The sequence below is a fragment of the Chamaea fasciata genome, unplaced genomic scaffold (genome assembly GCF_029207755.1).
Source record: "Chamaea fasciata isolate MVZ Bird 193981 ecotype frontalis unplaced genomic scaffold, bChaFas1.0.hap1 SCAF_1, whole genome shotgun sequence".
Classification (NCBI taxonomy): domain Eukaryota; kingdom Metazoa; phylum Chordata; class Aves; order Passeriformes; family Sylviidae; genus Chamaea; species Chamaea fasciata.
The window spans coordinates 51423749-51450243 of record NW_027094086.1 but is presented as its reverse complement, the minus strand read 5'-3'; the positions used below and the strand labels follow the sequence as shown (position 1 = coordinate 51450243).

General features: G+C 37.0%; 1 protein-coding gene across 6 annotated transcripts in view; it reads right to left on the bottom strand.

Moving 5' to 3' along the window:
• The window catches only part of PTPRM (protein tyrosine phosphatase receptor type M), a 440953-nt gene that overhangs the window by 119774 nt on the left and 294684 nt on the right, over positions 1-26495 (bottom strand). For 4 of the 6 annotated variants that reach the window (XM_066183184.1, XM_066183199.1, XM_066183217.1 and 1 more), the window contains exon 15: positions 24868-24897. The exons of the other annotated variants lie outside the window; for them this stretch is intronic. In XM_066183184.1, coding sequence (XP_066039281.1) covers positions 24868-24897 — 30 coding nt within the window. The remainder of the gene's footprint in view (positions 1-24867; positions 24898-26495) is intronic. 6 annotated transcript variants of the gene reach the window in all.

Sequence of the window (26495 nt, the reverse complement as noted above, 5' to 3'; positions counted from 1 at the left end):
TAATGATTCCAAGCAGTTCAAAGGAGTAATCTAAATACTGCAAAGCACACAGAGATCCACGATTATTTTCTGCTGTCAAAATAGCTGCCTTTAACTTAGCTTTAGATTAGCACAAGACTGTATGTACAGCCAGGAGAAACAAGAGAGACTATCTGGAGCATGTCAGCTAAGTTAACAAAGATGGAATCAGTGCAACTTGCTTCAATGAACCAGTTATGCCTTATCCTCATCACTGCGAAACCTTCATGTCTGAGCAAAGACCCAGGACTGCAGGAACAGTGATTATAACCTCTAAGAACCCATGTATCAAAGAACAATACTGCCAACCAGCATGCCTTGCCACCTCTTGGTCTTCTAGACAGCAATTATTATGCATAATGTGCATGCTAAAAGTGTTCTCTATGAGATTGTCTCTTTGTACTATTAAACTCCACCATCTTCTCCCCAGTACTTCTGCCCCAAGTTCATCTTCATTTCGCTCTCCTCCAGGATATTTATAATGCTTGCTACCCATCAGTAAACTCCATTAGCACACTTATGGGTGTTTCTGTGACATGATGAATAATGGCAGAGCAGTTTTCAGTGTGATACTTAAGAAGCTTCTATGTCAAAAAAAGGGTTTTGCCACTAATATAACTAAGCATTGCCATCTGTTCTTTGATCACTTTGTGTGCTTCCATTTCTGTAATAATTGCCATCCTGCCCAGTTTAAGTAATACACATCCAAAAGGTATTGCACCTGTTGTCTTACCGAATACCAGACAGATTGACCAATTACGTTCCTGCTGTGTAGAAGATAATTTATACTATTACACAAAAACATCCTAATAATTTAGTATGACCTACCTCGGAAAACCTACTTTCATACTATTTACCTTTAATCTCTTTTCCAATTTATTTTATTAAAAAAAAAACATTCTGAAGGCTTGAATAAAAGTAGGATTAGCTAAGACAACAATTGCCCATGGGGTGTATTTTCTTGAAGACAGGGCTACATTCAATATTTTCCAGTCATGCACAACCATTCTGACTCAATAACTCTATTAAAAACTTTTTCTAGTGGACCTGTCATTTCATCTGACATTTCTTTTGGAATTTGAGAAGATGCATCATTTGCTTCCTCCAGCTTGGGGCTTGGAGTTTTGCTTCCACCATGCACAGGTAATTTCCATTTTAAAATTTATTTTCTTTATTTTACCTTATTTTATTTATATGGTATTTTCCATACTTTTATTCATGGCAGTCATTCTTCCTACAGGCATTTATCCCCATATTTACCATGATCATAAGATATAAACACAGGCTTTGTTCAAGGAACTCTTTTCAGCATGGAGACCAGGAAAAAACACATAAGAAAGATAAATCATGCATGCAGAACAGATATTATGTTGCATGGGTCAAATGATTATACTCACATCTTTGATGATTTGCTTGGTGAGTTATGTAATAATGGAATCTTATGGTAATGACCTTAATTCACAGCTAAAAGAAATTATTTTTGAAGAATAGTAATTGTGCTGATTTTGTGGTTTCAATCACCCCTGAACCTCAATTTTTACTGATTTTAATCAGTGCTGGTGCTCTAATGTAAAATATTACACTGCTCTGTTCCAAAGAGACACAGAAAGCCTGACTTGTCCCAGGACATGCAGGAAAGGTTTTATCAAAGGCAGAAATTTTAACACAGCCTTGGGATACAATTTGAAAGTAATTATTCCTTCCTATTCTAAGTCCTATAATTTTATATAAAGTTACACACTTACTTCTAGTATCAAGAATTTCAGGTAATAGCTGAGAGCACATTTAACAAAGAATAAAAGACCTTGACGTATTATTTATCATCAGATTATTATAATCCATTGATATGCTGCAGTCTTAAAGAAGGAAATTCAATTCCTGGCTGTAACAGGACAGACATTTCCAGAGACAGAGAAGTATTAATGTCAGAATTTTCAGGGTACAAGGCACAGGCAATAGCTTATCTCGACTTTTCCAGATTGAAAAAAAAAACCCCAAAACTCCCTCAGACTGGATTAGGTGCAAAGAAGTGTGTGTTATTCTGTGTTATCTAGAGCAGAGGATAATTACCTTATTTAACAGAGGAGAATTTTCAAAAAGCTCATGTAAGGAAATGAGTTCCACCTGGGAGACATACACATATGACACAGGACAGACACATGAAGACCACCTACAGCTAGGAAGAACTTCATGTCATTGCCAACTAATAACTTGGAGATAAAGATAACCACATAAATTAGAGGTCAATGCTGCCATAAAGAAAAAAAATTCCTATAAAGTGTATGTGCTGGAAGTAGTCCAACATGGACCAGTGGTCAATGTATGGATCAAACTTCAGAGCAGAGGAAGCTTCCCAGTACATATAAATTTATTAAAGCAATTTTATGACATTATTACAGAGAAAGTTATTAGATTTGATGAGCTTTCTAGTCTGAAGATCCTATATTCTTATAAATTTATGTGCTGATTTTATGTGATAATCAGAATAGCAGGAGCAAAATTTTCATGCATGATATTGTGCACGTGGTTTTTTACTGATTTATACAACCCTGCAAAGTACGATATCCCATATCAAGATGCAAGGTGCACCTTTTCTGTACACAAAATTTTTGTGGCAGGGTAAATTGTATATCTATCTCTTGGAATTTCAGTGGGAACCAGTATTTGGCTATTAAGTAACCATTCAAATTTAGTGCATTTTAATGAAGTTTTTACACTATTGCAAGTTATTTTCTTGATAAATCAAGAAAAAGCCACCCAAGAGGGGCCAAAACTTGATAGTACATAACTAATAAAGAGGCAGTCAATAGAAGTAGAAAAAGGTAGAACATAGATTACATGCTAAACCTTTAGCTTGTGACTTAGCTTTCACTCATCGACAACAATTTTTGCAACCAAATTAAATGAAAAGAACCTAAATGAAAAGTGTTTGGGTTAAATGGAGCTGCCCATCCTGGTTAGGGGGAGTAGCTTTACAAAGCAAGGGCAGATGTTTCACCCTGTTTCACCCTGTACTTGCCTTGTCTGATTTATTCCAAAGAGAAGACTTGCAGTAAGAAGTTAGTGAGTACAACTCTCCCTTACAGATTTTAGCAGAAACTTGTCTGATCTTTAGACCGATGCAAGTGCCAAAGACAGCAGGAGACACAAACAAGGTATGAGTTTGGCAATACTGATCACACCTAAGGATCGAATTCAGTTCACTTTACTGCATAAGGATGTAATTTAATGTGGCATAGCAAGGGACATGTTATTAACCCCTGCATCTGACAAATGCCTTGCCTGAAAGGTCAGGGAAAGAATCTCTATCCTAGAAGATGTTCTGTGTATTATTAATTAAAAAAAAAAAAAAAAAAAAGCCTTCCCCCCTCATTAAGTGCATATTAGGCTGAGAATTGCATATTTAAAATCATCACTGCCTTATTACTGAGAGTCGCCCACTCTCTGCTGCCTGAGATAGAGTGTAAAGGGAGTTTTGTGACTTAGTAGTACTTTAAAAAGGAAACCCAACACTGAATCCAGCTGTAAGTGAATAGAGTGAAGCACAAACATGTGCTTCCTAACCTGAAGCTTTGGTGTTTGGTCCTACTTCCAGAGTTTTGTGCCTGTATTAAAGGGCTAAAGTGGATTTGGGATGCATACAAAGATATGATTTAGGCTTCCCATGACTAAGCTGGCTATTTTTTCACAGGAATCAAGGAGAAAGTTCCTTTCTTACTCCTCAGGAACAGAAAGAGAAGACATTAGAAACAGAACAGAATTGTATTTCCATTGCCTCTGCAGCGGACAAAGATAATCTCAGCTAAGGCTGGTCGTAAAGGCTTTACTTCTAAGATACCTCATTTAGAACAGCTGGATCAATACATTTTGGATGTATTATTCTGCTTTCACAGTGGAAAACTTAACATAAAATTGACTTAACTAGGTAGTTAAGTCCAGTTAATGGCTAGTTGGAATCTCCAAAGCATCACAAAGCAGTTGGAGTGTACTAGTGAATCTGGCATTTCCAATTTTATTTTGTCTTTAATAGCAACATTCTAATGAGGCTCTCCTATGTCTAAAGTACATTAGTTTTTAACATCAAGTCTTTCTTGAAGTATTTTGGGATAAATTTATCACGTTGAATTGGATTTTGTCATTTAAAAAAAATTAAAAATAAAATGTTATTTTTCCTATGAAGCCTTTTTTCCCCCAATAAAATTACACAGTTCATATTTTATATAGTTAATATGTGCACAAGGTATCTTAGTTTTTCAATTTATTATTTTTTTCCCCACCTCTTCTCACCAACTTCAGGAGTGAGCAGGTATTTTTTCCAGATCCTGCAATTTAATGTTGAAGAAAAATATTATGTGCTGGATTATGAAGTCTGGGGACTCAGATATAAAACGGAAAATGGTTTCTCACATGTATAATTAAGAGATGGTCAAAAAATATCCCTTAATAGAGGATTTATTTTAAAAGTTGCTTGAGTTATGTATTTTATTTTAAAGAGGGCAGTTTTTAAAGTTCAGTGAATGTTGGTCTTTAATAGGTTTATAGCAACTGGGGGCAAACTGCAGAGGCAGGTCAAGATGCAGGAAATCTGAAGCACAGTCTGGATGATGGACCCTGAAAACATCTTGTGAGATGTCTGCTTACATAATGTATTGCCATGCAAGGGTCATTTGCAAATGAAAAGCATGAAAATGCTGATGCTACTCAAAACCGTATTAGCAGAACCACAAGACAGCATGTGGCCCAATTAATCTTGTGAACTCAGCATTAACATATTACTAGATCACAATGTAGATTACACATTTATGAGCATATCAACATCCAATGCTGAGTAAAGTATGCCCTGGAGGACCTCTGAGTGTAATTTTCTTCTTCAAATAAAAACAAAGGTTTCAGAGCAATGGCCAGTAGCACCTTCAGGCTCCACAAGAAATAATGTGATGATATTACTTCCAGTTGCCACAAATGGCTGCTTCAAAATTCTATCTCCAGTTTCAAATTAAGCCTATGATTACAGCGATTAAAAAAGAGAATCTATCTACAAGGAATTATACAAGACATTTGAACCTAATGTTTACCATGTACACATGATGGCATGTTGTTGAACACTGAAGAAAAGCTTACCAATATATATATGTGCTATTTAAATGGTCATTAAGGTCTAAATTTAACAAACAAGAACAACATCCTGAATTCCACAGCTGAGTCCTGTGATTTCTAACATTTTCCGTAAGACTGGTACTGCCTAATATTACTTTCTAACTTTACTGTGGATTAGTGAAATATTTAACAGATGGGTAACTATCAAATCAGAGGCTGAGAAGGAACAGAATGTATGAGTCTGGGATCTTAGATCATGCTTGATATAATCTTGATATAATATTCTCAATATACCTCTATGCAAAGGTACAGTAACTTTTTCTTGCTCTATAGTGATTATCACTCATTTTTTCGTTATTTTTTGAATCAAAGAACCTCTGTGCACAACATACCCACTTTGGGAGTGGGTCACTGAAAGGCTGAGGTTCAGCCTGCCTTTGGACACAGACCCACCAGACCAGTTTCCAGGTCCACAGCCACAAAAGGCCCCAAATCTGCCCAACAATATTCATCTGACCACAAACATGACAAACACACCACTTGCTCTGTATACACATCCCAGCTGTGATGCAATGGACTTACTTTACGGGGAACAATCCTGCTCAGTGTTTATAGAAACCTTCAAGCACTCCAACCAGCCACGAGACAAATCTGCCACTGTCAGAGTCTGACACTATTTAGAGCACAGAAATTTTGCCTTGTCTTTACTCCAGTTTAGCACTAGATGACCACAGAGTACCTATGATGCTCTTCCATCTAGAACTGGTAACAACTATAGGCAAACAGGAGACCTGGAAACAATTTTAGGTCCTGGCTTCTTGTGCCAGGACCTTAAAATATATCTTGAAGCTATACTGAATTGCACCAACATAATTCCTTTCACTCTTTGTGAAACCAGGTTTCATGGAAAGGGAACACAGAAAGATCTGGGTCTGGAGCCCCATAGTACATGCTCTTTCAAATCAGCTTACATATTGCCAGCATGATTCACTCTGGAGGAGACCTCAGGACACATCCAGTCCAGAACCATGGGGATGAAAAGATGTTCTCTCCAGCACACTTTCCTAAGAGTTTCCTTGAACACATACAGAGGACTTGTTGGATAACTGCAACACAACTGAAAAGATTTTTCACATTTCATTTAGTGAAAACACTCCATGTAACTCAGCTGTAAACTGATGACACAGCCTCATCATCCAATAGAAAAAGGAGAGGAAATAAAGGTTAAAGGTACTTCTTGTTAGGGATAAGATTCAGAATTTTTTGAAAACTCATTCTGAAGGACAAAAAGTTGCTGAGGTTATTTCCTACTTTATTTCTAAATATCTTAGGATGTTCTGCTTACATAATACACATCACAGCTGCTCCTACCTTTTGTCAGAATGATTTACTGTGCCAGATTCCAAACACCTGTGATTGCTCTATCAAATACATTTCTGAATATAACAGGACCTTTTGCTAGAATGGACCCAATGATTTCCATATGATAATGTGATGTGGGGATAAGTGTCATCAGACCAGCTGTCCTCACAAGGTTCCTTCCAACTTAAATTATTCTGTAAGCCTGTATCCGCTTACCTACTGATACTTCTAATGTCCAGAATAGCCCAAACTATCAAAGAAACGGCTGCAAGTAAATGAAGAATTATAAAAAGGCTTATCATGACTTTCACTGCCCCTCTCTGGAGGTCTGAATTTTTGGTAGGAATTTGTACATAGCTGGTACCTCAGACACAGGGGAGAAAAAAAACCTCGGGAAAAAAATTCCACATCGTCTTTCAGTTAACTACAAACAAAGCCTATGCCATTTTCAGACTGAGTAGACAAGAAACAATTTCTCTGTTGCAATCACAGCAAAGAAACAAGGCCTAATAAATAACCATTGCTACTTTAGAGAAGTCAAGGTATTCCTGTTCACAAAGCAGTTGGTATATATTGTTTCCACCATATTGTGTCCTTGTAGTTCATAACAGAACAGACAGAAAGCATTCTACTTTTTGCTTTCTGACTTGCTAAAAGGACAGGTGGAATTACATAAGTTTATGAAACATCATGAATTAATTTGTTTTGGATTTCTCTTTTTTTTTTTTTTTTGCTGTACATCTGCTGACATTCAACTCCATTATTAAAAATTCAGTTTCTACTTGGCTGGCATAAAAAATATGAACATATTTGATGTGAAAATACCATTTACACAACTGATCTTCAAATAATTAACTGTTTTCCAAGCAATAGAAAAAATAATCTCTGTGAAAACATACTGCAGCTTTGCCATATCACCAAGTGTGGTGAATGTCTCCAAAGTGAGGAGTTTAGCAAACAAAAAGGATAAAGATTGAGGACGAAGTCTAGCTGAAAGATGAGATACAGCCACCTGATTTTAGAAATAGCCTATTGACTGCCAACTGTATAATGAGTAAATACCAGGTGAACGGGAACTTTCTGACCATTGTGGAGAGAAAAACCATTGTGTTAAAATGAACGGGTACTACAGAACTGACATGGTAGGCTGCTTTTCTTAATAAGTCATGCTTATTTGTAGGATTATTCATTTTAATAAGTTGGATTCAGTTTTTCTGCAATTTACCAGGTCTCTTCAGAAAGATGGTCCATTTCTTTGCAAAAATTACCCTACCAAAGAGTTGCCTGAATGTGAGGTTTGTCTGCAGTTGTGATTTATCTTAGATCTGTTTGGCATAACTGGGTATATGAGGGTCATCATTAGGTGCCTGAAATAGTGCTGCGTCTATCTGAATGGAGCAAAAGGGAAGAACCTTCAGAAGTAAGGGAGGTACAGTACTGATAGTCAAGAATTCTCTGTCCTTGGAGTCAACACTCTTGTATGTGGATGAAGGTTGAGCACTGAAGAAATAAACTGCACTACATGCAAGTCATACATACATGAAAAAAGAACACCGGAGGGCTGACGGACATATTCAGCTCAAGAATTTTTTTAACGTGAAAAACAGACTAAGATACAGAAAACTGCTCCTAGTTTAGCTTCTAATGTTCTTTGTGAAACATCATTCTTTTAAAAATCTTCCGTGGAATTTCTTCCTGAAATTCAGCCTTCTATAGTGCTGCATCAACTCTACTTCTGGAAGCTCATCCATCTATCACACTTTTAAGCTTGTTATCACATGTAACCAAGTAAAGGTAAGAAAAATGCATTTTCTGAAAATGAACATGATCTTCAACTCCAGGATGACTGAAAGGCCCAAAGTATAGTGCTCTTTCCTTTTCTTATGACTGCAGTGTCATTTTCTTGGGAACTACTCATCCTTCTTGCTCCTTGTAAACTCATGTAACACCTGAAAATGCCACAAGATTACAGTTTTTTACCATTATTTTTTCATGTCGACATGAAAATGCTGTTTCCTTTAACATTCTACGTGTTGCCAAGAATGAAAAAAGATTTTGAGGCCTGGTTCAGTATAGAGTATCACTATTCACATGCACATTTCTGGTAGAATTTGCTGCAAAATTATGGGTTGGTTTAATGCTATGGAACAGAAAAATGGCAGCTGCTGCTGCTACAATACAGGGTAGCAAAAATTCCAGCTGTGGATATGCAATCCCTCTTTCAGTGTAATACAAGAAGTAATATTTCCTATGACTAAATGCAATATGCAACTTTGGCTTGTTTCTCTCTAATCTCGTGTTTTCAGCTACTTCACTTTCTTCAGGACTGAAAAAAACAGATGCTCAATGCACCACTCCCACAAACAAAAGTATCCATGGAAAAATTAATGAAAGCTGTGTAATTTCTTTTTTCTGTTTGTGAATCAACCCGTAATTTCAATCTCTTCTGATTTCTGTATAAACATTTATTTTTAGCTTCAGAGATGAAAAGCTGACTGGCTTGGTAAAGAGACATTCAAAAGAAATAAGGCATAGGAAAATTTAATAGCTATTAGATATAAGCATAAAAATGCCATCTGTATATAAACTCCAAGCAGCATATAAGAGGAAAAAAATGCAGCTGACATGTTTAAATGTCTATATTTCACTAGTAAATTAGCTACTGTAGGAATTTTCCAGTACTAGTAATAAAAGATATGACAATGTCTTGTAGTGGAGCTGATAGATGGTGAAGGAAACATAACACAGTCCTGTTCCCTTAGATTTGCAAAGACATAATTTAATAACAGAATGTCTTGTTGCATTATGTTACAGACTTAACCAGCAAAAGATGTAACTTCAAATCTGGGCCATCCTGAAGCTTCCGTGGACCGCTGCCACCTCCCTCTTCAAAGCTTTTTATGGCATGTATGGAAAAAGAGTAAGTTACATTATCACAGCAAGCCACAACAGGTGACAGTCCTCAAGTTCCCGCTGTACCCATCTCCACTTCAGCAATACTAGAAGGGTGACTGTCTGGCACAAGGCTGTGACAAAGTGTGTGGGTATTGACTCCAAAGAAGAGATGGATCACAGTTACTCCTCCTCCTCCCACAGAGTACCTTTGCTGCTGTATCACCAAAAATAACAGTCCATGTGGTACTAGATAATTATTTTTCTGGTTGAATGGATATGTGTGGATGTTAGGCTGTAAAAGAAATTTGTCAGCAGCTGAGGCACTGTCAGATGAGGATTTTCAATGCATTTCCTTCTACTGAAAGTGCTACCTCTGTCTCACAGACAGTTTCTTTCACTGGTTTGCCTCCTGGGACATTTCCTTAGCTATTCCTTTTAGGAGCACATTTGTTCCTTGATGAAGCATACAGCTGTGTCCCAGCTTATGGCTGAACTGAGGAAACCAGTTAGGGTTTTATTAGTCCCAGTACCCTGGTGTATACCCTGACTTCATCCTGGCTCTCAGGTGAACTGTGAATAATCATCCAAAAGTCCAGACGGTTTGGAATCCAAATTAACCAGCACACTCAAAAAACGAGTGCATATGGTGTCCATCTGTCTTGCAGTGGAGTTCCTGCAAGAAGGACTTAGTGGCCAAGGATGCACTGGTCTTGAAGGAAAGCATCAGAATGTGAGGGGGATGACAGGGCCCATCAGCTGCTAGCAGTTCACAGTCATTTGCCTCATGTCTTACTATCTGGTGTCTATGTGCTTCTTCAGGCTTCAGTTGTCTCCTGTAGTAAAGATGCAGACCTGTAATCTTGAGACTTGTTACAAGCAGAATGAAACGCCCTGAGGCACCCTAGCACCAGCTTCCAAATTTTCTTCTCAAAAAGTTTTGTTGAGTTAAAAGACAGCCATGTGAACAGCTGAATTGCTCACTTTTTAAAGATCATCCATGCAGAGATACTGACTAATGCAAAAGGAGAGTGAAAGCTTGTTTGAAGATGAGGTCATAGCAGGCCATGAGCTCTTCCACAGTGAAGTTTCATAGCCTGTTACATCATCTTAAACTCATAAAAAGCCCACTTCAGGATGAGAGAGTGAACATCGTGCATACTGCATTACTTCTACAATAATTCTGTAATAATTCTGTAATAATGATGTTATTAGAGAAAAACACAGAACTACATCAGCCCTCTTAATTTTGAAAGCTGGTATATGTGGATTATCATCAAAATGTAGGTAACTAGATGTTAGTAAGTCTTCATCCAAAAAAAAAATCTCAAAGTCTCTTCTTCAAAGCTTGATAAAAAGCCACATCTGAAAATCAATAAGCAGAAAAGACTCCAAGGAGGCACTTATTTCCTAGGTATTGGGAGAAAAACCTGAGGAAGTTTATTGTGCAGAGCACATGTACAGGTACACTTATAGAGTTTCAGATTACAGCTTGCACAGAGGGACAGAGGTATGGAATTCCTGATGCCAGTACTTTGGCATTTCACTTCCTTCACTTCAGACACATCCTCAAATGATATAAAAATAGACTTGCATTACTTTCTGACATGACCAAGGTTCTTCAGTTTTGATCTACATACAACTATATTAATAATAGATTAAGGGCTGCTATCAAAGTATGATCACATGCTCCAGAAGGAAGAAACTACAAAGTACAGCTGTCGAATCACTCTCACTAGCTAGAGCAAGGGCAAACTAACTGCATCTGAACTTCTAGGACATTTGCTGGTCTATTCAACCTCTCTTTAACATTTCATTCCTGACTTGCATCCACATGACACAAACTAGCATTCTCCTTCTTAATGACCTTGGACAGATAAAGAAAGCAATGACTTTTTTTTCTGTAAAGATAACAGTATCATTGTAGGACATAATTCAATAAAACAGGCGCCTGCAGAGACCAGGAGAAACTGTGACATTAGTATTATGTTAGTTGATACTGAAAAAGTAGCATGTGACAGGTTTAGTTAGTATCCCAATTCAGTTTCTCAAGGATTACTCAAAATTGAGGGGATGATGTCACTTCAAAATGCAAAAACTCTGAGTAACCATTTAACTACTTATTGTTTCCTTGCTAACGACACTGCTGTCCTAAATATACAAACTAGTCTGTTTCGCCTGATTTTTAAAATAGCTGTTTTGATTTAATTTCGGATAAGCATCCAACAGCAAAACAAGCAACAAAAAAACCCCCAGTCTTTCACTGTCTTTACTTCTGTCAGAGTTCACTGTAGAGTCTGCAATGGTGGACATTTCTCAACACCAAAAAGAATCCAAGTGCACAAAACTTGATAAAATTAAAACAAATGTCTAAAAGATGCATGGAGATCACAGACATGATCTGCATGAATATTTACAGAGTAACATAGAATTGTGAAGGCTGGGAAAGACCTTTAAGATCATCAAATCCAATGGTAAAATCCTTGATCACAGGCACTCTGGAGGGCAGTGAGATATGGGGAAGATGAAGACAAGCCAACTTAGCTCTGAACTTTGGTGACTCATCAGCAATCTTGAACTAGGACAGTGACCTTTCCTGCTGAGTTTTGTTCCTGGTTAGCTACTCCAATACATAAACTTTTCTTGGCTCTCAGATGATGCAAGACAGAAAAGTATTTCCTTCAAAGGAAATTCACAAATACCAAAATTACATCAAGTCAGTCTTCTTAGTGTATTACAACTTCTTGGACTACTGCTATTTCTCACCCATACTAAAAAACATTAAAAAAGAAAATTATTTGAGTATAAAAGTATAGATTCTCCATGAGTAGACAAATACAAGAGATACATTGTGAAAATCATACCCTATAAATTAAGCCTAGAATTTCACTAGACTCTGGCAAGACACAGCAGAAGAAAAATCCATTCTCCCAAGAAAGTCTACAAAATTAAAATAAACCAAACATTAAAAAGGGAGAAACATATGACCAAAATTTTAACCTACTGTCAATATTTTTAACCAACTAGGCAATAATGTAGTGATAGGAAACACAAGAGAATAAATTACACAGAAAACAGCACTTCTCAGATGAACCTGTTTAAAACAGAAGAAGAAAATAGTGACAAACCTGATAGAATGTTAAATGGAATGAGCACTAGGACCAGGGTAAGCATTTCTTGTGTTACTAAAAAACAGTGTGAGTCAAATATAAAAGGAAAATAAGTTTTAATATTTGCATCCCGTATTACGGATGTGTATTCCTTTGTAAATAATCAGAATGGCAGTTAAATGCAGAGTTCATAGCTGAAAGATGTGATTAACCAAGAGTAGCGTATCTTCGAGCGCTCGTAGTAGACAGTAATCTTTCATTTATCATTGAGGTTAATTTCCATTTCTGAGGGTCACTAACTTAATCATATTTGCTTGAGTTAATGTTGATCTTCTATAATCATAGCAAAAAGAAAAAAAAAGTATTGCCTGTCTGAATGGAGCTAATTTAATCATATGACCTTTTCAATCTTATTTTCACCCTATGGCTATATGACTTCTTCTAACCAGACAGCAAATTACTGGACTGTAAGTGGCATAGTATGCTTAGTTAATTTATTCATGCATTCTTGAAAATGTGAGATGATAAATTAGTGCATTTTGCTGTTTTACTGTTTCCATACCTTTATCAAAAGGGAACCTACTATTGCAGTATCTGGGCTTTATGTAATGATCATTTCTGTTGTCAAAAGAGTAATCCAAGTGCTGAAGAGCTCATGCAGTAAAGCTCGGATGCTGATTATTCCTACTGTGGGAAATGCAGCTCTGTAGCACTGAAGTGACAAAGCAGCTAGGGTCAGAGAAAACACTTTACACCTCCCCTGGTGCTTTAGCAAGGGCTACTCCTAAGAGAACATGTGTTTCTGCAAGCGTGTGTTGGTAACTCTGACTGAGCTGGTGTTGTCTCCAGTACTGATTTTCAGGTACTAATATTCCAGCAACATATATATTCTGGCAGTGCTGATTCTCTGTTTAGAAACACAAAGACCAAATTTTCCAAAATCCAAGTGATGATAAACGAAGCATGAAGTACTCTGCCTCTCTGACTATCAGACCTCTGATAGCTCTGATATCACTGCTTTGCAGCAGTTAATAGCAATCAAAATGTAATTAATGTGGAGAATATGGCACCCAAAGAACTTTCCTCAGCACTGGCAGCAGAAAGCAGACTTCTTGATTCCCATACTGTTTCCATGACCTATTTGGAAGACGTTTTTTAAATCAAGTGCCATTAGATTTTTACATCAGGAAGAAGCCTACTGCAAAAAAGTGAACAACAGGATTTCTGAAAGGATAACTTCAAACAATTGCAAAGCTATACACTGAACACTGGTCTGAAAGGTTCTGCAGAAGTGTTAAAATTACAAAACTGCTGGAAATTGGGGGGAAATTGTAGGGCGAAGACAGACTTCCACTGAACAGCCAAGTTTTTATCTGCCACCACAGCTCCATCACTCTTCAGTTCATTTCTCTTATATGAATTCCAGCAGTCACAGTAATATTTAAGAATCATCAAAACTTGCTTTAATCAGTTATTATTTGAACCTGAGAAATGGCAGTGATGTTCATGGTGACTTTATTGCCTTGCCAGAAGTGTATCTCTCTTTGTACTTAATGGAAAAATTGTATAACTGGGCCATGGATAATTTTCAGAAGTCAGTATGTGGGACAAAAGGAATGTCCCTTATGAAATCAAATCTACATTCTACCCATGTATGCCTTGCAGCATCACATATTTATATGAAACACAGTAAACCCGCTAATTTATTACAAAACACAAGACAGTGATTTATTGTTCCTTTGTCACGCTGCGAGGAAATCTGGAGTCTCTCGAATTTTAGTCTCCTACAGTTAGGTTTTGCAACACCCTAGCAATTCTGTCCAGTTGAATGTTGCACCAGATTCCATGCAGAACACAACCCTCTAATCATCAGGCACAGAGAAGAGGGATCCCTTATTCTTTAACCTTTAATTAGTACTCAGCTGCATTACGCATGCCGAGGGCAAGATTAGCCATAAATGCTTCCAGGGGCACTGTACACCTACTAGCAACCTCTGCACGTGGAAAATATTTATTTCACTCAGAACCAGCAAGTGGAAAAATATGTAGCAGAGAGAGTTGGACAGCATATAATTAAACTGCTTTGCATATTAGGTGAGCAACTAAAGTAGAAGCCATCACTCTCTGTCTGCAAAGCGCCTCCCAAGGTTGCTGCAGCAGAACCACAGGGCTTTGCAACACCAGGTAGGCATGGGCTGCACGTGACCAGTGAAAAACAGGCTTTGTGCTCTGGCAGGGCTGAGACATCCAAACACAGCACCAGATTCTGCATGGTGCTGATGTCAATGGGAACTGAGGGTATTCAGCACTTAAAGGAATTCACACAGCAGGCTATCGGAACAGGCCTTGTTTTAGGTATTTTAGGCAATCAAATTTAAGTGGTTAGGCCGAGTTTGTTTTACTCATTTGATGTTGGCTTTATCATTCCAGGATTTTAATGCAGTGAAGCTTTCTACTGTCTACTCAAATTACCAGATATAATATATGATATTTTCTTTAAGGATACGAATTTAAGGGAGCATGCTGGTTTCATTACATTATATAGTGGGGGAAAATACGTATTTATAATCTTAAAAATCTCATCTCAGACAAAGCAATCACACCTTAAACAACTAAAGCAGTATGTTTTACTGAACCTTTCAGTGGTTTTTCATGTTTGTCAACATGTAAATATGAATATATCATCATGGACTCACGTTAACTCAAGCTCTGAGTGTTTTCTGTGAACAATACTTTCTACTTCTAGACTCCATGTCACTGAAAAGTCAACCAATAGTGATGCTTAGAAATTAATTTATTTCAGGTATGCTGTAAGAACTATAATCAGCCATAAATCCTTTTGCCTTATTTGCATTTACTGAATTTGCCTTAATTATACTGTTGCCTAATTATGAAGCTCAGTCTAGAGGGGAACTCGCAAGAAGCAATGATGCAGAAAGCAGAGGACAGTTTATTCCACTTCATGGATTTACAACTTTCTGCTACCGCAAACCATTTGGAACAGACTCTATTTGTGAGGTCATTAACATGTAAACAGTGTCACACTGAAGACGCATGGCAATGACCTACCATGCTAATGAAAAGTGATATTGAGTTTGCTAATTCAGATAAGGGTACACAGATTGCCTTTTCTCTAATGTGCAAGGGCCTGTCACAGAAATAAATGCATGGTCCTTGTTGCAATTAATTTGATTCTTGTTCTTTTAAAGCTTTACTTGTAGATTTAATTAAAGCTTTCATGCAGCACACACTTTCAGGAAGTATCTATGTTTAATGGCTTTTTCTCCTGAATTAAAGAAACGAGTGAAGGTTAAGATTCAATGAAGAACAAGAGAGCAAAAATGAAAAGCTGTGCTTAATACAGTAAGCATTTACCTTGTTTTGACATAAGCAAATATGCAGTGTATATATACGTTTCTTAAAATTAGTGTTACATTGCAGCTTTCATGGTGACATAATTTTCAATTCTTTAAGATAATTTTTTTCATTTTTGAATATGAAATATTGCATGCTATGTTTAAACCTGGAGGCGAATATTTTAAAAGCCTAAATCAGTTTTTAGATAAGAAAAAAATAAACAAATAAAAACAGTGTATGGTTTTCCCAGGAAACTAAAGAAACAGTCCCCAATGCAAAAAACCCCAGAGAAAATGCAGAGCACAGAGAATGAAAATAGGGCAATCCTAAAGAAATATTTTTCAGGCCATGACAGACATTATGTCTGTCTGGTGCAGGGGTAAAGGAGAAGACGATGAAGAATAGGAGGAGTAAGTAAAAGGAGGAGCAGAGTAAGAAGAGAAACAGATGAAGAAGTAAATGGCCAGGAGAACAAGGAGGCAAGCTTAAGAGCTGGTCAGTAGTGTCGAAAAAGAAGTTGGAAGGACGACAACAATGGCAGGATCTAAGGAGTAAGTCAGGTATAATACTGGACAAGACACTTCCATGAATGCTCAGTACTACTGCCTCAGAATAGGTTTATGGTGCTTTGGATTACATCAAATGTTGAAACTGCATTTACCTATTTATAAAAAAAATATGCTCTCTGCTCTTGCTGGAAGCAAGTATTAGGATTCAACATGTAACCATTGACTTCTGTTCTCTATTTAATTTGTTTTTTTAGAGCACAGAGTAGGTAATCCCTTTGGTTTATGAACACTCTTACAGGTTTCTCTTCTTTTGTTAGCTTAAATTATTTTATATAATCTTAATCATATTAAAGTGCAGACATGGCTCCTCCCTATGTAGGTAAGCAGAAAGGAAAGTCCTTCTGACAGTAACACCCGGATTTTATAACCTAAGGAACAGAGCTGTAATCTACTATGTATCATAAACGTGACAATCTGACCTGAAAAAGTTAGTAAAAACAAAGCATTCGGTATTTCATCTGCTTTTGAAAATACACTGTAAGCCAGGAGCTGAATTGATCTGAAGTGACCTTTCCATTGACAATTTCCAAATAGGACCATAAATGGTAAAATACAAGCCTTTCTACCTAAAACATAAGCAAAAACTAGGTAGCTGCAGTAAATATTGTAAATTGCATTAGTATACTGAATATGAACGTGTTGATGAAATCCATACTGGAAGATTTTATTTTGGGCTACTGATATCAACACAGGAGGAAAGAACACTGTCACTTTGAAATAGGAGGTGTGGAGTGGCATAACTGCTCTGAAACAGCTGATTCTTTCATGTCTGCTCAGCTGTGAAATGCACAGGCTGGCAAATGTTTTCCTTTGCCTTTTCTTCAGACAAGACACATGCCTCTGGTAGATCCAACTTCTGTTTTCATGATCAGAGGAATCAGAGAATGGGAATGAAGGAGAGAAGCTACCTCCCTCTGCAGGTGAACTGAGTATAATCAAGACACTCCCAGACATTTGGTTCAATATCTCACTGAGGGATCTCAGTTCAAATGCAGAAACAGCCCTCAGCCACTAAAAGGAAAAATAAACGTGCATCTTTGTGCTCACCATCTCAGTACTCACATGAGCAGGTCTTTCACTCTGCTCAACTACTGCTTCTTTTTATTTGGATCACTGTCTCAGGCTGGCACAGGAACTGACAGAATTACGCAAGACTTTCTTGACAGTCCTATAGATTTCTCCCTGTAGCATACATGAAATGTTACAGTCTAATAATAATAATAGCAGTAATAACAAATGCTTTCTTGCACATTTGTAAATGAAATGCAGTCATGATTCTAACGTATTATGGTAGGTGTCATAAAAGATATATTCTTTTGCAACAGGGTGTCTGGGGCTGAAGAAATGCCAGGCAGGCTTTGCTGGCACACAGTCCATTCCTCTGGTTCCTTGCTTGATTAGCTTTTGTGATGTTCAGTTTCAAAGTTGCAATCTTCCCAGCTACACCTTGCAATTGCAATATTGCCCTGAAATTAGGAAGGACCCTGGTCAGACAGAAGCCTTGCATAGACTCTCAAGTGGAAACAGAATGTAAGAGTCATCAGGAGTAGAAGAAGAAAGCACCTGAGATATGGTTCCTTATCCTCTCATGCCAGATACAGGTAATTAGTGCAGGAAATTAATGACCAAGAAAAATGACAGAAAGAAAATTTGGAAATGAATGATGAGTTTGGTCATCGAGACATCGCAGAAAGCAAATGGCCACTGTTCTTCCCTTTGGGGATCTGTCAGTCTACTCTACAAGGGAGCCCAAGGTGTACTTTAGGTAGGAAAGGAAATGTAAAGGAGAAGTAGGAAAAGAAGCCAAGATTAGAACATTCCCTTGTGAAATTAACACTCAGTAGTGATAGATGCTACCTTAAGGTGGATCACCATTAACCTGGCCACAACCCCTGCAGGTAGGCTCAGGAAATACATTTCAGGTGAAGCATCTCCCAGGGGATTCAGCAATAGGAAACAGATTTCAGACAACAAGCTCCACAGAAGAAATATCACTCAGTAGAAGCTATCACAATACTAATGACTAAAACACATCAGTGCCCTGTGCTGGCATCACCCAACAGACATGAACATCTTGTTACAGTTGTTCTCATCTGTACCACAGAAGTGACTAAGCCTGTGGCTTAGTGGAGCTACAAAGTCCTAGGGTTATATTCACTGCATGATTTCTTCTACCCACTTTTCTTTAAGCATTTTTCTTCTGCTTGTCCTCCTTGGGACCAGGAGAAATACAATGCATCCCTCACCTTATTCCCTGTAGTCCCATTGTCTGCAGACATATTCTGTCAATCAGTTCAGTATTTCATAATGCTATTTTTAAAACTAACATTTCAATCTTTCAGAAAAAATACAGGGTAACATGAATTATGAAGTGAGATTTTGTCTTAATATGCAGCATAAATTCTCCACTTTCTGTTAAAACATTTACAATCACATAAAGTGCAATTGGCTTTTAGAGAAACTGAGTTTCCAACACCATTACTCCCTTGCATTATAAATACTAATACTAAAACATGAAACTCACCTTCCTATTTGTATATTTAAAATGGAAGTATTTAAAGTCATTTTTGAGCTATCTGTGTATACAGAAATAGCACTGTTTTTCCCTGAGGGAAAAGTTTGAAACAAAGTGAATGAAAATTATTCACCTTATACCATCTTTGAAAGTATAATTCAACAATGATGGCTGATAATGGCAAAATCTCAGTGCCCAAAATGACTGCTGTTGACAGCAAGCATGATTGATTTGGGAATCAAATTTTTAAGAAAGCTAAAACCCAATGTCAACAGGCTAATTGAAAATTTATTCAATACATGGTTTTATAGAGAAGACAGGCCGCCCTGGTAACAGTACCTCAACAAAAGTCACATGGGATGGCAACACAAATACTCAGTTGCAATGGACACTTCTTAAATACACATAGCTGTCACTATCATCCCTTTCTCTCCCAAGTATATGCATCGTGTCTCAGTGTTATATATAATAAAGATAGGCTTTTTTCAGTCTTATCCTACAAGAGTATATGGATTCCACAGTTTCTAAAAGCAACCTCAGTATTTAATTCAAATCCCATATATTAGTTTAGAAAACAACACAAAGCTTTTAATAGCATCGGAAGAACAAAGATGTCTCTAGGCTGCATAAGCATTTGTTTTTTCTACAGTTACATTGTTTCCCTCACTTAATGGCTGGTACCTTCACCAACCAAGTAGTGTCCCCTCTAAGGACAGGAAAATCTCCAAAGCTCAGCTCATCTGCAAATTTATTGTTTGACAATAATGGAGCACAGACTGTAATTTGTGTCATGGTTTAGGAATGACACTCTCCAATTTAGTGTTCCCACGGAAACCACTCCAAATCAAAGAGACACTCCTTCACTCCCAGCTCCCCTCTCTCACCCCTTGTGGGGGGCAGGAGAGCAGAACTGGAGGCACAAAAGGTAAAGGTTGAAGTAAGAACAATTTACTGGAAACAGCAACGAGGTAAGAAAATAAACAGTAACAGCAACAGTACTAATGACAGCGGGTATGAGAAAGAGGCAATACAGACATGCCCCTGAAAACTCCAGCCGTTCCCTCACATGCTTCAGAAAGGCCTAATAAAATTTAAAAAAATAATTACTTACTGCTGGTCAGTGTGTTAAGGATAATTTACAGTTTTTTCTACAGTGAAATGGGAACGTAAGCCTTGGCTATAAAGCAATACAGTCTGATCCTAAAGAATCAGAAAATACAAGGAATCAGTGTAAGAAATAATGACCGTAGAGAGATTTTAAAAAATTATATAATGTATTTTGATTAAAAATAAAATCCCAATTCTGACCCTGCTTGCTATCTGTGCATAAAAGCTAGATATTGCACATCTGTACACAAAGCATACAGCACATACCACAAAAATGTGTTTTTTAGAAATGGTGATTTAGTAGGAAACCTTATGTGCCTTATTTTGGACACCAAATATTATCTGAAGATTTCAGTAAGTTGGCATAATAAACTTTGCAACATGCAACAGAACTCTTGGGACATCCCCATATCATTTATATCTAGTCTACAAGACAATTACAGAAATCTACGGTTATTTTTGGTTTCAGAATCCTACGGTGCAGTCTAACAGATCAGACCGTTCTAACATATTTGTGCTTTTCTGTTCAATACTCTCCTCCACCTGCAAGATGCAAACATGATCTTGTTCTGGTTCCAGGGGCAGCTGCAGTTGAGAAAACAGGACTGATTCTAACCTCATTCACTATTTTTGAATTACTACAGAAGTTTTAAATGTGAAGACTGTATGTTCTCTGGGATTATCCAGAAATCACTGTTAAGAGTTTTGACACCATTGGTATTTTGGAAATGTTATTACTTTAATTATTAGGGTCATTTTGCAAATCTACTAACCTTGTGCTTTCTGCCCTAAGTGCTAGGTCAACAGCAGTGGGACCGGGCAAAGAGCTAGAAATTAATCTCTGTACAGAGATATGGAAGCCAACACTGAGTATCTGCTAGTGAAGCAAGAGAACTCAACTGAGAACAGGCTCCCAGGCTCCTGAGCTCAAGTTAGATACACAAGAAAAGCATTCTTCAACTGGGCCCCAAACTATCAAATTCTCATGAAAAACAGGTTATGTTTTCATGCACATTTATATGAAAAAGCTTGATGTTAGTGGAATTAGTTTTCTTGCAGGAGGAATTTTGTCCCTTGTGTCATACACTAAGTACCAGACAATAGAGCCTCTAGTCCTATACAGTCTATTATATTAATATTTTAATATAGTATTAAGGTTTGGGATTGAGATTTCCATACAGACGATGCACCTTTGATGCACTTCTGTTCTAGGGCACCTACCTAGATGATTAATGCTGCGACACACAATAGCAGATCCCACACTATTAAGATGCTAACATGATTAGCATTGTATAAGAATATTGGGTAATAATTGTCTCCTATTTCCCTACTTCACCTTTCACAAGCTGAAATGATTTGTGAAAAGGCACAAAAATATACTAACATTATGCACCTAACTGCTGTGCAGCACTGTTGTTGCATAAGTACTTAATTTCAATAATAATCATAACATATCATTTTGATATCAAGCTCAAACTGAGGAATGGCATCAAAAGCTGCCTTCACAACTTTGCATTTTAATTTGGTATACATCCTACTCATAGCAATATAATGAAATCTTTTATAGAAAGGAACTTACAAAAGCTACACTCTGTAACCATCTGCCCAAGAATCTGGGGTAAATTGAATTGGCCAAACTATCAGGCAACAGTGTCTGGAGTAAATTCTGATGGTCCAAGCACTCAATTTGTTTTTATGATGCTTTAATTTTCACAAAATGTAGTCGTTAGCTCCTGACAAATGATTAATGAGCTCCAAGGGCAGAATCTTTATAAATATTAAAATCTCAAATACAAAAGGCCAATGGTCAGCACAATGGTGCTCGTTGTCACCTCAGCAACAGGCTTGCCTAGTCCATTTAACCGTAATTACACAACAAAATACTACTGCACTTTTCATTCTTCAGCCCATGGCACAGGGGTTTTGCCCATCAGCAAATGTGTCAGGAGCAAGCAGTCGTGCCACTGCCACCTGCCATGCTGAGAACATCATTCACTGCCAGTGTAACTAATGACACCATGTCCATTCTTCTTTTTTCCCACCTGGAATCAACTGCCAAGTCAAAAGACCTGCTGCAGAGTTAATGAGCACTACGAAATCTGCTCTAATCTTAAGAACAAAAGAACTTACAGAAGACTATGTCCAGACAAAAAAAACAAACAAACAACAATAACAACAACAACAACAAAAACCCCAAAAAAACAAAACCTCTGCTGCCTGACTGAGGCGAAAGGTAAAAAATGCACCAGATGTCAGGAATGCAAGAGTGGGAGGAAAGACTGGCAGAGGTACTTAGGCCCATTAAAAAGAATTCTCAATAGCAGTACTCAACTCTTTTTTCTGTAATATCTATTGACTGGCTAACTAGTAAACACAAGATAAAATAGAAATAATTCTCTGCCAAATATGCACAGCTGTAGGTCCACCTCTGATGATTCATCAGCAGCTCTAGGCATCTGCCAAATTTTTTTCTTTTTAAATTTTAATTTAGAATGGATCTAGAAGTGGCAGAGATTGCAGTCTGCTAGGGAAAAGGAGCCCACAGCACACAAGGAAAGCAGCACACAAGACAATAGTAACTATTTCAGTGCATAGATGCTCACTTGGATGTTACAGCTTGCATTTACAATGACTAATCAGTAAATTTGAATATGATACTCAGTATAGAAGTGGTAAATTAGCAATGGCAGAGTACTTGAAATTATGTTTCTCAAAATATAGAACATTTTATAAACCATACCAACTTCCTCAGCTAAAAATAAAACTGTAATGAATCCTGCATTCATCTAAGATTTCCACCAATTTCAGTGAAATTGTCTGATGCGTAAACAGGTGGAGAATTTGGTCCAAAATATTTCCTCCTCCTGACAGCCAATCTTGACTGCACTGCACTTTTCAGGGCTCTTACTTCCCTTCTTTTGCCAGATGAGCAACAAAACACCATGAGGTCAAAATCCCACAATTTCTTGTGAAAGAGTTAAACAACCCAAACTACAGAGTTACTGAATTAGTATCACACTAACAAAAAGATTGTTTCTTGAAGTCCCTAGGAGAGTATTTCAAATAATCCTGAGATGCCCTATTCCATCCACTTCTAACAGTCCCTGTGATTCCAGGGACAAAACCTGTTTGTAAAACCTTAAGAAACCATTTAAATTCAGGCATTTTCCTCTGCGGAAAAAAGAAAAAAATATAATCCAATTTCTGTAAATAATGAAACAGTGTTTCATTTAATGTTCCATTTGTTTCAATTTTGTTTTTGACTTAGCCTTGAGACATGAATCATATTAAAATATAAATTTAAATATATTTACTTATTAAGGCAAGACCATGCTACATGGCTTACTGTATTATATTCTTCTGACATTCTGAAGAACTACATTTAAACGGTCCCAAACTGAATTTGTTTTTTTTAAAGTGTATTTCATAGAAAATATGTATTTTCATCTCAGGAACAGAAACAAATTTTGGAATACTGTACCTGTGGAAGAGCGGATTTTTTCTGACCTCCACATTAATATGCTGCTTTAAACAACAGTTTAAAAAAAATTGCACTATACATAAAGTGTCAAAGAAGGTAATATGAAATCAGAGTTACCAACCACAAGAGCAGTTTCCAAATTTTGTGAAGTCTTAGAGAATTTCACTTATGGGATTTAAATTTTAGCTGCTTTAATTCATTTGAAGAATGGTTCTGCTTGGATTCTTGAAGACCAAGTTTTCAAGATAGAAAATATTTAATAATTTTTCCATGAATTCTATAAATGAATGTTTGATGCTTTTTCAAAATATTAACTAAAAAAATTTATTTAAAAAGTTTGAAGAGCAACTAGAAGGAACATGATAAACTTCATTTTGCATTTAAATAAAAACATTATTGTAATGTGTTCCTTTCAAGAGCATGCTACCACCATATGTACTTAAAAACTGGTACTAAAATTTGTCTTATTTAACACCCCAACTTCTGTAACTATGTAAAAATATCTCATAGGTTCCCATGACTTTAAAATCTGAGGTTTAAAGAAAACAGCTAACTACTGGATAGCTGATTTTTGCTGCTGGCCAACAGGATTATACAAGATTAAATGCAACTCATTTTGCAACTAAGCAAGATGCCTAGTAGTTTGCTAATCTGTTATGTACTCCTTGTACCTGGAAAGCAAGTAAAAGTGAATAGCCTCAGAAAGGGATTTTCTAAATTCACAGAAGAACCCTTCTCATTCATCACCTGCTGACAACAGGGAACGAAGTGAGCCTTTGGGTAAATAAAGAAGCATATAATGGTATTACTAAGGAGTGTATCAAAATAAAAAAATTGTTACTTACTGAAAGTTATGCTTCATCCTGCCCTCATTTTTTAGTGCTCTTTCCTTTGGAATTCACTCCAGAAATGGTAACTTATTATTTTTATGCATGATCATTATTCATAAAAAAGTAGTAATATGTACACAGCAACAAATGGAAATGCTGGCACATGTCTAACCAATGCTGGAATTTCAACAGTACAAATGAGAAATAAACTACAAAATAAATTCTAAAAATAGCTATTTAGGCATGAAAATTTCTCATTGACATGGTAGTGATATTTATACCCACTACTTCTCAATTAGGAAAATTCTTCACATTAAATTATTCAAAGGACTCTAATGCACAGTATGAAACATAAGAAACTCTTATAAAGCTAAATATTTCATTAAATTATTGACCATGTTGTTTTTAATCTTGGTGTAACTTTTACAAAGTAAATTTTTATAAAGGAACTTTCAGTATTAGCATTCACTACTTAGGCATGGAACAACATGGCAGAAAGTGTGTCTCTGATGACAAAGAAGTTACTTACAGGTAATAAGTGTAGGAGTGATAGCTTCTTCTGCCATGATGGTGGAAGGATTAGGCAGTGGTGGAAAAGATGAAATGGAAGGAAAGAAAAGTCAAATATTAATGTATGAAAAATCAAGATGAAACTGAGACCTGAACTGGTGACACAAATGAAAGATAGCAAGAATGTACATCTGGGCATATCATGCAATGTTTCTGGAACAGAGAGGTGACATATCCAATCTCCATAACACTTAGAGCAATTCAATATATAATGCACCTCCAGCCGTTAAATCAAACCACCTTAAGGTACACCTACTAAGTAATGTTAAGTAGTTAATGCCTGTTCATATCTGCATACACTACACATACACTACACACCTTTTAAATTCAGAAGAAAAAGATACTTATTGTCACACACGTAGAAAGTCTATCCTTATGGGCTAAAATTATACTGGTGGTATTTTTCCACACGACAGAGATAAAAGTAAGAACTGATCCTGTATCCATGTTATTCCTGCCCACGTGAATGCCACAAACGACAACTTGGGAGACCCAGCACCATCACCCTGACAAATATGGGCTCAGTCAGCCCTGCATAATCTCTTGCACAGCCAGGTACTCCACCCAGACATGCTCTGTGTGAGCACAAAGTATAGAAGCCCTCTAGCTATGCTCTTCTGCTTTACATCCTTCCCTCCCTCCCTCCCTCCCTCCCTCCCTCCCTCCCTCAGTTATGAGCCCACTACATACAGGGCTGCAACCCTCCAGAAAGGGCAAGTTTCAACCCAAATGAATTCCATATATTGACTGCAATTAAAAGAAGGCTGGAGATCTTGAAACATCTCTGAGCATAACGTCAACTAGCATTCACATGTTGGAAAGATAAAAGACTGAAAGGAACCATGTAGGCATTTGTAATTTTTACAGTACATGCATACAGCCCTTTGACTACAGAGGAAACATGTAAACAGGCCTTGCAAAAGGACTATAACTAATGTTAACTTGCCTCTGGCTACATGCTTCAGGCATCCCTTTGAAAACTAGGCTTTCATCAAATTTTCTCTCTCATCTTCTTTGTGTGAAGATGCCGTTAGAAATATTTCCCAGTTTTTATTCCCATTTTTCTGATGCAAACAGTATTGTTCAAACACAAGAGGCTACACACTGCATATTTAATCACATGGCACATCTGGAAAATGTATACCTGCTAAAGTTGAGTTTTTAAAGACATCTAAGAATAGAGTAAGGGGCAAGCTGCAAAACAGTTGTAAGCCTCTTTGCATTCCACAGGGAGGGCGGGATTAGGTCCTATCAAAGCACTTACCTGCACTATAAGCAAGTAGTTGTTTTCTAGTTCAGTCATAATTGTATTTTCCCCTACCTTTCCTTTCAGAATTACTCATTCTCTCATTTTGATTTAGAATCTCATGACACTGCCAACCGTGTTTCTTGCCATATGTTGCCACGAGAGAGATTTAATGTAATTAGTACAAATGTTCTCATACTTCTAAAAGATGTATAGTAATTTGAGAAACAACAATAAATACAATTAATCAGTGAAGCACTGCTGGTACTTATATGCAGAATTCTGCCAAATATGTTATAAAGATAAATTATTCCTTATGAAAAAAAATGCTGAAAATCCAG